The 12,947-nt window shown below is 33.8% G+C and overlaps 1 protein-coding gene across 2 annotated transcripts; it reads right to left on the bottom strand.

Annotated features, from left to right (window-relative positions):
• Window positions 1-9,741: 9,741 nt before the first annotated feature.
• LOC125867668 (uncharacterized) lies at window positions 9,742-12,480 on the bottom strand. 2 transcript variants are annotated; one of them, XM_049548228.1, is made up of 4 exons: window positions 12,163-12,480; window positions 11,400-11,965; window positions 10,664-11,176; window positions 9,742-10,207 (listed from the first exon to the last, which is right to left on the bottom strand). In XM_049548228.1, exons 2-4 carry the CDS (start codon window positions 11,872-11,874, stop codon window positions 9,903-9,905), a joined length of 1,293 nt encoding a protein of 430 aa, XP_049404185.1. In that variant the 5' UTR covers window positions 11,875-11,965; window positions 12,163-12,480; the 3' UTR covers window positions 9,742-9,902. The 2 variants fall into 2 exon arrangements, with proteins under 2 accessions (XP_049404185.1, XP_049404184.1); XM_049548227.1 differs by having other exon boundaries at window positions 11,400-12,480.
• Between the last annotated feature and the right edge of the window lie 467 nt (window positions 12,481-12,947).

Raw genomic sequence — 12,947 nt, 5'->3', positions numbered from 1 at the left:
TGTACTTCTTGTAAAGATTCACTTTCTTGGCTAAGGAAATAAATCCTATTACACTCTCCTAATGAATCCTCCAAAAACGTCACCAACTTATATCGGATTTTCAAAAAATTGCATAATTTTGAAAGATCTAACACACATCTGATTTCATTTTTGAAAGATCCGAACAACATAACTTATGTTGAAAGTAAAGAACATCAAAGATTGTTGTATACGACAAAAGAACATCTATTTCCACAAAAAATATAGATTTTTTCTATTCAATGTATATATCAAATCAATGAACCCAAAATATGTGTTGTTTCATACAAATACTTATTGTTTAACCATAGTTAAGCGATATGTGTTCTCACTTTAATTTGCGACTATTAAGATTAAATAGTTTGACATAAACACCAGACACGAATTGACAAAAAAAATGAAAAGATCCATTCTAAACATCACCACCACCAAGTATTTGAACTTCAACCACAAATCATGATAATTTTTAGGGTAAACATTATATTAGACAGAGAATATAGGGTCAACAAACAAACAGCTCATTGAGAAAAAGAGAAAATTGACTATAAATTGGACATTTTAGGAAGGAAAAATAACATAAGGACATGGCAGGTCCCCCAAATTTTGTGTAGATAAAGTAGAATTTTTTTCTTGATAGAAAAAATAAAGGTGTCAATGCATCTTTCACTTTCATGGCAAAAAGGATCTATTCTTAATTCCTTACATATGCTAAAAAGGTGGAAAATTTGAGGATAAAGTTCTCTTTTTCTTCTTACTTTTTGGTTTCTTTTTCCAAGTATATAACTTTATATTATAACCAATGAGAGATAGACATATAATATATGGTTTATCCATTAGTTGACAATAAGGTAGATATATGTCATGATTTGAATAAAAACTATACATTAAAAATATTTAATGTTGGACCGGCCAGTTGTATGTTTTCCTGACTGTTCTTTCAAGTTAAGACACCAATATTTTCATTACCCCCATTAGCTTTTTGAACCACATATTTTCTTTAAAAAATGTGTTGTTCTATGGGACCCTAGACCAAAGTGCATGTTAAGCTTTAAATTACTTTTAGTTTCTTGGATCTAAATTTAGTGTTTTTCCTTCATTTAGGACATTTGTTTGATTTTAAAGAGAACCTCAATTAATTAGAAATGCATAATATTTGTGTAAATGAGAAGAAACTTTGGTGGACACATGAAAAGAAGATGTATAGATGCACCAGTAAGGAAATGTGAAAGATTGACTATAATAAATTGTAGGAGAGATAGAGGTAGATCTAAGTAGAAAGGGAGTGGGGGTGTTAATTAGACAACACATGACACATATTTAACTTATCGAGGACATGATGTAGATAAGAAGACGGTTGAGGATTATGATAAAAAGGTAATAGGTAGTTGAATATTGTTATAGTACTTTTATGTAGAGACATGGTCTAGTCTCTTCTTCTTCATAGTTAGTAATATTAGTTTGTATTCGGGTAGTATCTTTTTTCCCAATTTTACTATTACATGTTGTTTCATTTGCTTTGTTCATCTTCCTATTGACGGTCATTACTTTACTTCCATTACTACTTTGATGATAACACTTTTTTTGAGACAAAAATCTACCGAAAACAGTCTTTCTACCTCATAAAGATATATAGACATAAGATTTGCTTATATCATATCCTTCCTAAACTTCACTCGTAAGATTACACTAAATTAACATTCAATGTTTATATCGAAATAAAATAATTTAACCTTCAAAGTAACAATTAAATATATATATATATAATATATCATTTACCCATAGTTTTTTAATAGATAAATGACTGTACGCAAGACAAATGTGATGAAAAAAATACATAGAATTTGAGTCCAAGCCTTTCGTAAGGCTTACTCCACTTGTGAGAATTTTGTTTTTTTGAATCTCCTCATTTTTAACTAAAGATAGGTAAAATGTATCAAAATATTTTTTTATTTTATGATCTTGAATATTTTATGCGTAAAGTTAAAAAATAAAGAATTCCCAAAAAGAAAAGAGACACTCTTTTTTAAACAGACTAAAAAATTAAGAAAAGCTAATTGAAACAAACGAAGAAGTTAGTTAGAAGTAGTTGTAATAGATCCATATCAACTTCTAATAAAGAAATGGCCCAAGCCCTGCAACCTTTGAGCCCTATCAGCCCATGCTCCAAGACCTACTGAAAGAGCCCAAATTAGACTAGTTTTTGAGAGTCTCACTCACAAAAAAATTATTTATATTTTAAGCAAAATACATATCTAAACATAATTTCAAAATTCAAAAATTCAAGTTTCGGGGTGATTGGACACTCACATAAGTTTAGGGGTATAATTAACAACCCCTTTTTCTTTACTCCTTTTAACCATTCAATTCACCTTGCTTCTTGATTAATTATATTGGAAGTCTGTTTTGACTTTGATATCATGTAAAAATATGAAATTTCGGTTTAACTCAACAAAAAAAAAAAAAAACTTATAAAAGGATGATTGTCCAAGTTAATATTAGAAGATGCAAGTACCTATCCTTCACCAATGTGGGAGACTCAACAAATACTTGCACTATGATAGGAAGTACCACTATTGTAATGACCCTAAAGGTCATTTTTGGAAATTTTCATAAAATGACCGTTTTACCCCTCTCGATAATTGCCCCGAGTCCTAATTGTTGTATTTTTGAAGTTGGTTTGAAGGAAAATTGATGAAAAGTTGAGTTTTTGGAAAGTTGAGTTTTTAAGAGTTAAAGTTTGGTTAAAAGTGCTATTTCGAGTAATTTGGAGTTTCGAGACTCGAATAGGATTTTCGTCGATTCCAGCAGTTTTAGAATGTCGAAACGGGTCTATGAGAATTTACGGAGTCGAATTTGGAGTTAAAACGAATATTTGAGGTCCTAAGCTGCTAAAATTGTGAAATTTTGATCAAGAGTTGACTTTGGTCAACAAACGAGGTTCCGGTGCTCGAAATGGAATTCCGAGGGCACCGTTGGATTCAGGGGGTGATTCTAAGTCTAGAATGAGTCTTGGTTGAATTTTTAGAGGCCCCGAGTGCGTTTCGAGTTTTTGAGCCTAAAGTTAGTTTCTTGACACCTTATCGGATACCGGGTCAAGGAGACCTCGAATTCAAATTCCGACGATTTCATTGAGTCCGAAATGTCATTCTCAAGCTAGTAGCATATTTGGTTTGTGTTCGGAAAGTGCCAAATGAGTTTCGGGTGAGCTTTTAAGCTTATTGGATGCTTTGACACTATTTCAGCAAATTGTGGTAACTAAAGGGTTTATTATTAGTTTTAAAGGTCGAAAAATTATTCCGAAGGTTCTGAAATTTTGAGCATGAATTATAGGACTTATCTGCAAATTTTGGTGCATTTTCGCTAACCCGAGATTGGACTTTTATCGCAAATAAGAAATAATTGTTTACCGAGTAGAAATGATATTTGACTGGGCAAACGAGCATGAAATTGAGCTCCAATTGAACGAGCAGGTCCGTATCATTATTTTAAGGTATTTATAGAAAAGAATCGGGTCATTTCACTATCGTATGACGAAATTACGGCCTTTTTAGTGAAAGATTAACTGTTGTTTTTCTGGTGCATAACAGCCATGTACTGTTATAAAAATCTCAGACTGTGTTCATTTGGTATTTTGAACATATCGGGATTTCTAGAGATCGGAATAGAGTGATTCTTGCGGGTTTCTTCTTGAATTAATATGAGGGTTAGTATTCAATCTTCAATTCGACATTTTCTCACAATTTCTGTATCTGGTTTTTTTCCCTATCCGTAAATCTCTTGAGAAAAATTGGGGTTTTTCGATTTGGACTCCCTTTTTGATGAAAAAGGTATATTTACGATCCTTATGTTATGGGTAAACTAATTTTAACATAAAATTATTGATTCATCGACTATTTTCATCATATTAACCGCGTACAATTTGGACCTTCCCGGTAAAGTTAAAGTTTGACAAATTGAGAATTTCAAGGTCGATCTTAACTCCGTTTTTGATGAAATTTCATATTTGAACTTATCTAAGCATGGGTAAGATGTTTTTCAAGAGATATTTCATTTTCGAGTCGGGGTTTCGGATCCGAATATTTTAAGTTTCTTCAAGAACGTGAATTTTCCTTCAAATTGAGTTTGTGAATTGATTTCAACTCCGTTTTCAAATTGATTTTCACCATTAGCTTCCAAATACTTTAAGGATCATTTTACATCAAAAATTTCCAGATTTGGGTATCGTTTTCCGGTAAGAGACTTTTGGACCGTTTTGCCCTTTTTCCCTAAATTTCTTGATTTTGGTGTCATTGGACTCGAATTGTGATTGTGAATAATTAATTGAATAGATTATCGTGATCTGGATTATACTCGGAAAAGAAAGGCTCAAGTCAAGTAACTTTTGGAGTTCGTTTTAAGGCAAGTGGCTTCCAAACTTTGTAAAACTCTTAGACTACGCATGACTACTTTCCTAATTGTGTTGGGGAGTAATGGGGATTGAGGATGGGTTTTATTTGTTGATTGAAATTGTTGTAAATGAAAGATTGGGAATAAAACGAGCTAAATGTGTTATATGTGACTTGAATTTGTTGAATAGGTCATGTGATAACTGATATTGAGGGGATAGAAGAGCATGAGTAGGCTATGATTGATACAGACATTGATGTTGAGACAGATGATGTGTAATACTATGATGTGGTCGTGATATGGTTGTGATTGAGACAGATGATGTGTAATACTATGATGTGGTCGTGATATGGTTGTGATTGAGACAGATGATGTGTAATACTATGATGTGATCGTGATATGATTGTGATTGATAACATGTGCATATTCATTATTCATCCCATGTGTGAACTATCTGTTGCATGAGTTCTGAGACACTGATATGAGGATGGATGGATATGAGACACAGTTCAGACTAGCTCCGGCTAGAGATATATGAGATGGACTAGCTCCGGCTAACGATTTGGATGCCGATGGGATCTGGTTTCGGCGGTGATACAAGGTCCATGTGTGGCCCCCATAGGTTCTGATTTGAGTATTCAGCGCGGATTGATTACGTCAACAGATATGTATCGTAGGACAGACATGAATCACGACTACATGACATCATTATTGCATTTTGCATCGCATTTGCCGTATCTTTGTCTGTGATGTTGGAATTGTATCGGTTTACCCTTCTTATGTGGAATTTGATCTACTTGCTCTTATTTGTTGATCTGAGGTTGATGAGGATATACTGTTGGTTCTGGTTGTTGAATATGATCTGTTTAGTATAGGTTGGTTGGTTTGCTGCTAGATTGAAGTTTCGGTGGTTCGGTTGGGATTGAAAAGAGTTGTTTGTAGCTGCTAGTTTTGCTTAGTTTAGAGTTACTTGCGAGTACCTGTGGTTTTCGATACTCACCCTTGCTTCTACACAATTGTGTAGGTTGACAGTTCTCTCAGATTCGGCTTAGTATTTTCTTTAGCAGATTGAACTTCGGGACTACTCGAGAGGTAGCGGTTCATTCCAGACGTGCCCTTGAGTTATTTTTACTTTCAGTTTTGTTCTGTTCGAGAACTATACTCTGAGACTTGTATATTTTTATTTGAATTCTGTATTTAGAGGTTTGTACATGTGACAACCAAATTCTGGGTAGTGTTGAGTTTTAATTAAAGTCTTCCACTTATTTATTATCTTTTATTCTCGTATTTCTACTTTTCTATCGTTGTGGTTGGGTTAGGCTGACGTGTCCGGTGGGAAATGGACACGTGCCATCACATCCAGATTTGGGGTGTGACAACTACTCAACAAACCTCAAAAAATAGCTTTATCACTATATCAATATAATTTAACTGTTTTATCTTGAGAGGAAAAAATCTTATACATCCGATACTAGGAGAGGTTTTTTTTCTTTCTTCAGAAGAAAGAAACATTAGTTGGATTATCTTTGTTTGAAACTACGTATACAATTTGTATTGTGATTATATCATTTCACTATTTTAATCTTCATAGTACTAATACACATTGTTATTCTTCATTTATTTCACATAAAATAATATACACTCTTTATATAACTTATTTAGGTACTTAATCATTTTTAGGCAATTTTAAAAAATCATACAAAATTAGTTAGCACTTTAGTTTTTTTTCCCAGCTTCTTTCTACGATTCTAGTCAAGCCCCGATAAAACTGCCCGCCTTATGACCCACAACGAAAAATGAGCCTTGCGACGAGATGCGGACATTCCCCATGCTGCGGTTCCCTCCGGTCCTTTCCATAGAGTTTTCTTGCCCCCTATTTGCATGAAAATACAATAGATGAATAGTCATTCGCTATAAAATTATTTATTTGAATATCTTATTTCCTATCAGACTAAGCATAGAAATCCAATCACTAGGATTATTAACTAATACGGATTATGAGTATTCAAAAAAAGTTCTGAATCTGGGGGAACACTTCACTATATATTAATATGTTGGAACCCCCTTTTATTATTAAAAATAATAGAATTTTTGATAAAGGGCGGCTTCTCCTAGGGTATGGCAGCAGTAGCAAAGAAAGAAGCTGCTCACTCTGCTTTACCGAGAAAGGGAGCAGTGAGAAAGGGGAAATTTACCGGTGAATGCGGTGCGGGGCACTGCTCTCCCTTTCACTCGAAACAAGAGTTCCGTGCCAAGCATAAAGATTGAATCAATAGGACCATATTATAATCCTCGAAATGCCATAACTCTCTTTCTGAATGTCTCGACTTTCTTTCTCAAACCACCAGGCAAGGAGTCAATTGAATGATCAAGGCATCGGTTGCTTCCACCTGTGGCCTTCTTCGACCGCCTTGACACCTTAATATCAAGGAACCCCCCTTATTCCACAAGTAGGTGGAGACCTGGAGGGTCGGAAACCTNGCTTCTCCTATGGTATGGCAGCAGTAGCAAAGAAAGAAGCTGCTCACTCTGCTTTACCGAGAAAGGGAGCAGTGAGAAAGGGGAAATTTACCGGTGAATGCGGTGCGGGCCACTGCTTTCCCTTTCACTCGAAACAAGAGTTCCGTGCCAAGCATAAAGATTGAATCAATAGGACCATATTATAATCCTCGAAATGCCATAACTCTCTTTCTGAATGTCTCGACTTTCTTTCTCAAACCACCGGGCAAGGAGTCAATTGAATGATCAAGGCATTGGTTGCTTCCACCTGTGGCCTTCTTCGACCGCCTTGACACCTTAATATCAAGGAACCCCCCCTATTCCACAAGTAGGTGGAGACCTGGAGGGTCGGAAACCTCAACGGGCTCTCTTGGTATTGGTGCAAGTAAGGACCTTGCTTGATTTTGTTGCATGGAGGGATGGAGTGGACAACAACGTAAGAATAATGTGTGCTTTCATGTGAAGACATTACTAGGTACGTAACGTACGTAACATGTAAAATTGCATGTAAAACTAATAAAAACTTGTCAAATATCAAACAACAATCTAAGGGTTCAAAATGTTGGTGTCTTCCGGCGGCAAAGTAGTGGTGGAATCAAAATTTTCAGTAGAACATTCAAAATATGGAAAAAAATAAACACACAAAAAGCTATAGGGGATTCAATATATGCTATAATTAACAGTTCCGTCGAAGAGATAAATATATAAAAAATAATCAGATGTGGAAAATGCTTCTTGACATTGTATATCATATTATATATTATGTATATCAGATATATCACATTTAAATTTTCATGAATACCAATATAAAATTATTATATAAATAAATATGGTTATAACACTTCTACTATATTAGTTCATCATTATAGAATATATTTAGCTCTCAATATGAGGATTTTAACCTCTGTTATTTCTTAGTTGCTTAGATTAATTTTAGAAACTTCCCTCCTTTCTTTTTATTTCTTCTTCTTCCCTTGGAAGATTTCTTACTAGTTTGAAATTATTATAATGATGAACTTTTATATTTGTACGTATAATCCCATTTATCCATTTCGGGTGCTAGCTCATAGTTCCTTCCTTTTAACTGTTTCTTGTAGTAATTAGATTACAAGTGTACACGTAGCTCGCACCAGTGACGAATTTAGAATTTATTAAATATCACTCTAAGTAAACAACATAACATTCGATCAAATGCAGTATTAATTAGCTTTATTGTAGCAAAACTACCAACAAATAGTATCATATCAAATCTACAACATATTTATACATAAAATATTTAATTTTATAACGAAATTATGAATTTACGTACATCATATTTTAACCTATAAATTCACCCCAAGTAGCATAACACATGTCCCGTGTGTATGTAAAAAGATGAAATATGTAAGAAGATGATTAGGTCAGTAAAAGCATGTGTGTCAACTCATTTGTAACAGAAAGTTGAAACATGCACATTTTGCAATCTCTTTCACTCACTGCTCCACCAAATTTTATGCGTATTACAGGGAACTACCTGTATACATGCCCCCCCCTTTCCACCCCACCCCACTACCCCCGCACCCCCTTTCACTTTTTTTCACTTTTCATTATTCATTTTGCGGTAATTTATTTGTTTAATTTATTTGTCTTACTTTTCCGCGTAGTCCGTCTTTATCATAATGTCTTTCACTTTATCCGTTTCATTTTATGTAGAATTATTTGACTTGGCACGGTGTTTAAGCAAAAAAAAGATTTTTAAATCTTGTGATTTAAAACAATTCTTAGATATTTATGTAGTTGAAAATTATTTCACTAAGAATAAAATAAGTATTTTAAAGTTAAATTGTTTCTAATTATAGTAAAATGGCCTTTTAGTGGGATGGACTAAAAAGAAAAAAAGTTTCACATAAAATGGAATAGAAAAGGTAGCTTTTTAAAAAAATACTTTAATTTTGACTTTTCAGACGTATTACTATGCATTCCACCTTGCATACAAGATATCAGAATCACACAAAATTTGTCAAATTTAAGGCAATAAACTTCAAAAAAAATTATAGGTCTAAAAGTTTAAAAAATATTTAATTATTTTTTAAAATTTTTGTGTATTCAAATTGGGACAAAGAAAAACTGTGTATGTATCTTACATAGTGCATAATTTATCTTAAATACCTTTATCGAAATTCTTAGCTTCACCACTCATGATACATGTGAGTTAGAAGCGAACCCTAAATTTGAAGACTTTGGTCTTTGAGTGTACCAATAGTACCTTAGTTCATGGGTGCACTGTTTACTATATCTTAGTTTTTGCAAGTTTTTCAAAACAGATATACATATGATTTTTTTTCAAAGTTAGCAGGTGCACGTGCACCCCCTCCTAAAGGTGTGGGTCCGCCTTGGTATGTGACATTCTTTTTTGACTAAATTTGAATTCGCATACATGATATATTGTTGTATGATGAGAGGGGGGGAGGGGTGGTTGGGTGAGGAATTGTCTTGTATTGAACTGTTGGAACAGTTCCAAATAAGCACTCTCACGTTGGTGACATAAAGATTCTGCTGAGGCCAATGTATGTTTAACAGTTACCATAATTGAATGCATAAAATAGCAACTTATATAAAGTTTTTGGTGTTCAGGACCCCTGAATTTCTGCCTGTTTTTTGGCAGGCTCATGAGAAAAGGATGTCTTCAATTTCCCCACTTTTCTTGCTTTACACCCCCCCTCTCCCCCTTAAAATTTAATTTCAATGACCAAAAAGTTATGAACTTTATTGTGGTCACACTATTTGATCTCACTACTAAAACAAATGTATAAAAAGGGCAAAGAAGTGACAACACCTTGTTGTTAACAGTTTGCAAAGTGGAGTTTTTTTTATACTTTTTGATATTTCAGTGTCACAAATTGACACATAATAACAGAATGAGAAAAACTAAAATACTTGTTACATGCTCTACTAATACTGTTACCATCTCATTGTAAAGACTCAAAAGGTGGGGGGGGATGGGGACCTTTTTCAATTATTCAAGTGGCTCCTACTCCAAGAAAGTCTATAAATGGTGGTGTTGGTGGTGCAATTGTGGTATTATCACTGTTGTTGTTGCTTCTTTTGTCCTCTTTTACCAGTCCTTGTTCTGTTGATGATGATGAAATTTGTGTAACATAAGGAAACTGCAAGACATATTGTGATTGATCTTGTTGCATACTATTCATCATCATTAATGAATTAGATGGATGTTGGTGGTGTTGATGAGTGATTTCCCTTTGCCTATCCCAAGATCTGCCTACTTGTTGGTTTAGAATATTCATCATCTCATTCCCACAATGACCTTCAACCAAATCAAGAAAAACCAACATTCATAACTAACCACAAAGAAACATACAATTTTGTCTAATTGTTTCAACCTTATGTTGCTCTGACTCTCCAAAAATGATGTCGCACTGTGTCAAATCCTTTAAAAATACACTACTTTTCAAAAAATTAACACACCCGTCGACATTTTTGAAAAGTTCGAGCAACATGAAGTTGCAAAAAGCACTAATTCAACGCGCACCCGTCGACATTTTTGAGGAGTTTGAGCAAACATAGGTTTCGACTTGAAATTGCAAAAAGTGTAGATTTTTATCATGTTCTAAACACAACTTATACTTCAAGATTCACTTTTTATGACTTCAAACTTCTAGAAACTTGTATTTTTTTTCAAGTTCAACCAAATATGATCAAAAAAGTGGAAGGAATTTAATGTAAATGAAACAATTGTTTAAAGTGAAAGAGATATATATACCTGCAGGTAATGAGTCAAAAGGGGGAGCACAAAATGGTGAGTATGGAGAATAGAGAGGCACATTATTGGTGCTACTAGGAGTTGCAGGTGCTGCTTCTCCAGCAGAAGCAGCCATGTGGGGTGAGCCATTTGGTCCATAAACAACCCAACCATTTGGACCATCATTATTCATTTTCATACTACAAGTGGCAGCAAAGTGGTTAACAGAATTTTGGCCACTTGAATTTTCTGCTTCTTCAACTACTGTAGTTGTTGATCTTCTGTAAACAAATTGTCCCATTTTTCTCCTTCTATAAGCACTTGATTGTTCTCTATATTTTCTAGCCATTATTACATGCCAATGGTTCTTCACTGCATTGTCTGTTCTCCCTGGAAATAGTCTTGCTATCATTGCCCATTTGTTACCATACAATCTATGAGCAGCCATTAATCTTTCCTCTTCCTCTTCACTAAATGCCCTTCTGTTGATTCTTGGATCTAACTGGTTAAACCATCTCAATCTACAACTTTTTCCTTCACACCAAAACAAGAAGAATAAATGAAAAGGGGGCATTATGAATCTTGAAAAAAGATACAACATCTAACATAATGAAAAGGGGGCATTATGAATCTTGAAGAACAAATGAGATTTTTCAGGATAGAGTATACACAGACGTTAGACCATCTTGGGGAGATAGAGAGACTATTTCCGATAATCAACTAGAATCTTGAAAAAGATGAGATTTTTATTTCTTACCTGACCTTCCTTCTAACTTTTCTGCAATAAGGTTCCAATTCTGAGGGCCATAAATAGCAACAAGTTCTTTAAGCTTAGCATCTTCAGCTGGTCTCCAATGACCTCTAGCGCAAAGCTTTGATTGTCCATTCTCTGTTTCCTTGCCATTATTACCACCACAGCCACTACTACTACTATTATTATTACTGTTAAAAGTACTATGCATTGTAATTGGATTCTCTTCATTGAAACAAGAAGCATTAAGATCAATAGTCTCATTATTTTCTTCACTATTTTGGGCTTCATCAAGACTCTGAGAAGAAAAAAAAGGCCCACCTTTATTCAAGAATTGAAAATCCCAAGAACCCCTCCTCCTCCCTTTACCCTCATCAAGACTTTTTGGAGTGTTTATAGAGAGTGAATTCATATCAGCAAAAAACATCCCCATTGAAGTACCCATAGGAGAACAAGAACAAGATGATGATGTTGATGACATGAGACTTTTTGTGCTTAAAGATTTGATCTTTACAACATTCTTGAACAAAATTCAAGAAAATGAGATAAAGGAAGAAACTTGACTACTATTTCTATACCAAGAAAACAACCCCACTGAAGTAGCTAGCAACCATAGAAGAAAAGCAACAAGAACAAGAAGATGATGTTGATGATGACATGAAGCTTTTGGTGCATAAAGATTTGATCTTTACAACATTCTTGAACCAAAATTCAAGAAAATGAGATAAAGGAACAATCTTTACTACTTTTTGTATATCAAGAAAACAACCCCATTGAAGTAGCTAGCACCCCATAAGAGAACAACACCAAAAACAAGAACAAAATGATGATGTGGATGATGACATGAGACTTTTGTTGCATAAAGATTTGATCTTTACAACATTCTTGAAAGAACAAAATCATGAAAATGAGATAAAGGAACAATCTTTACTACTTCTCTATATATCAAGAAACAGATAAAAAGTGTGTTTTTTTTCTTCTCCTAACAGAAAACCTCAAAAACCTCTATTTTTTCACAACCCCTTTTTTTCCCCTTTGCTTCTTCTCTGACTCTTTTGAGGGATTTTGTTATTGTGTTTGTGTTTTGTGTTTGTGTGTGCTTTTGTATGTGTGTTTTGACAAGAGAAACACATAACAAACCTGATGTTAACTGACCCCAAATGGTTACCCTACTTATATAAATGTATAATAGTATAAAGTTATAAACTATTTTCTTGAAGAAAAAAATAATGATTTATTCATTTATTTATTTATTTCATTTTTGTCGACAGCATTATTGCTGCAGCATGTCTGAAATAAGCAAAATTAAAACGTTTGATATGTGTATATTTTAGTCACATAGGACATTTTTCTTTATTATTATTATGTAGTTTTAACTAGGACATTATATTATAATAATAATGTATGAAAAAGGGGCTTTTAAGAATGAGTTGTCGGTCAACTTTATTAAAAATGTAGTACTAATTCTTAATCTCATTTTAAACGATTAGAAAGGACAAAAATAAGACATAACATATGTTTGATGAAATAATAAAAATATAAAATACAATGTGT

This window comes from Solanum stenotomum, chromosome 6, assembly GCF_019186545.1.
Source record: "Solanum stenotomum isolate F172 chromosome 6, ASM1918654v1, whole genome shotgun sequence".
Lineage (NCBI taxonomy): Eukaryota > Viridiplantae > Streptophyta > Magnoliopsida > Solanales > Solanaceae > Solanum > Solanum stenotomum.
Note: the sequence above shows the minus strand (reverse complement) of the source record. Positions and strands in the feature narration are given on the sequence as shown.

What these genes read in the sequence shown, in the direction of transcription:
- LOC125867668 (XM_049548227.1), bottom strand. Translation starts at nt 11,874, where the DNA reads ATGTCATCAACATCATCATCTTGTTCTTGTTCTCCTATGGGTACTTCA. An exon ending in AAAGTTAGAAGGAAGGTCAG is followed by an intron (nt 11,177 to 11,399) that starts GTAAGAAATAAA and finishes TTTGGTGTGAAG; the next exon opens with GAAAAAGTTGTAGATTGAGA. An exon ending in TTTTGACTCATTACCTGCAG is followed by an intron (nt 10,208 to 10,663) that starts GTATATATATCT and finishes ATTTGGTTGAAG; the next exon opens with GTCATTGTGGGAATGAGATG.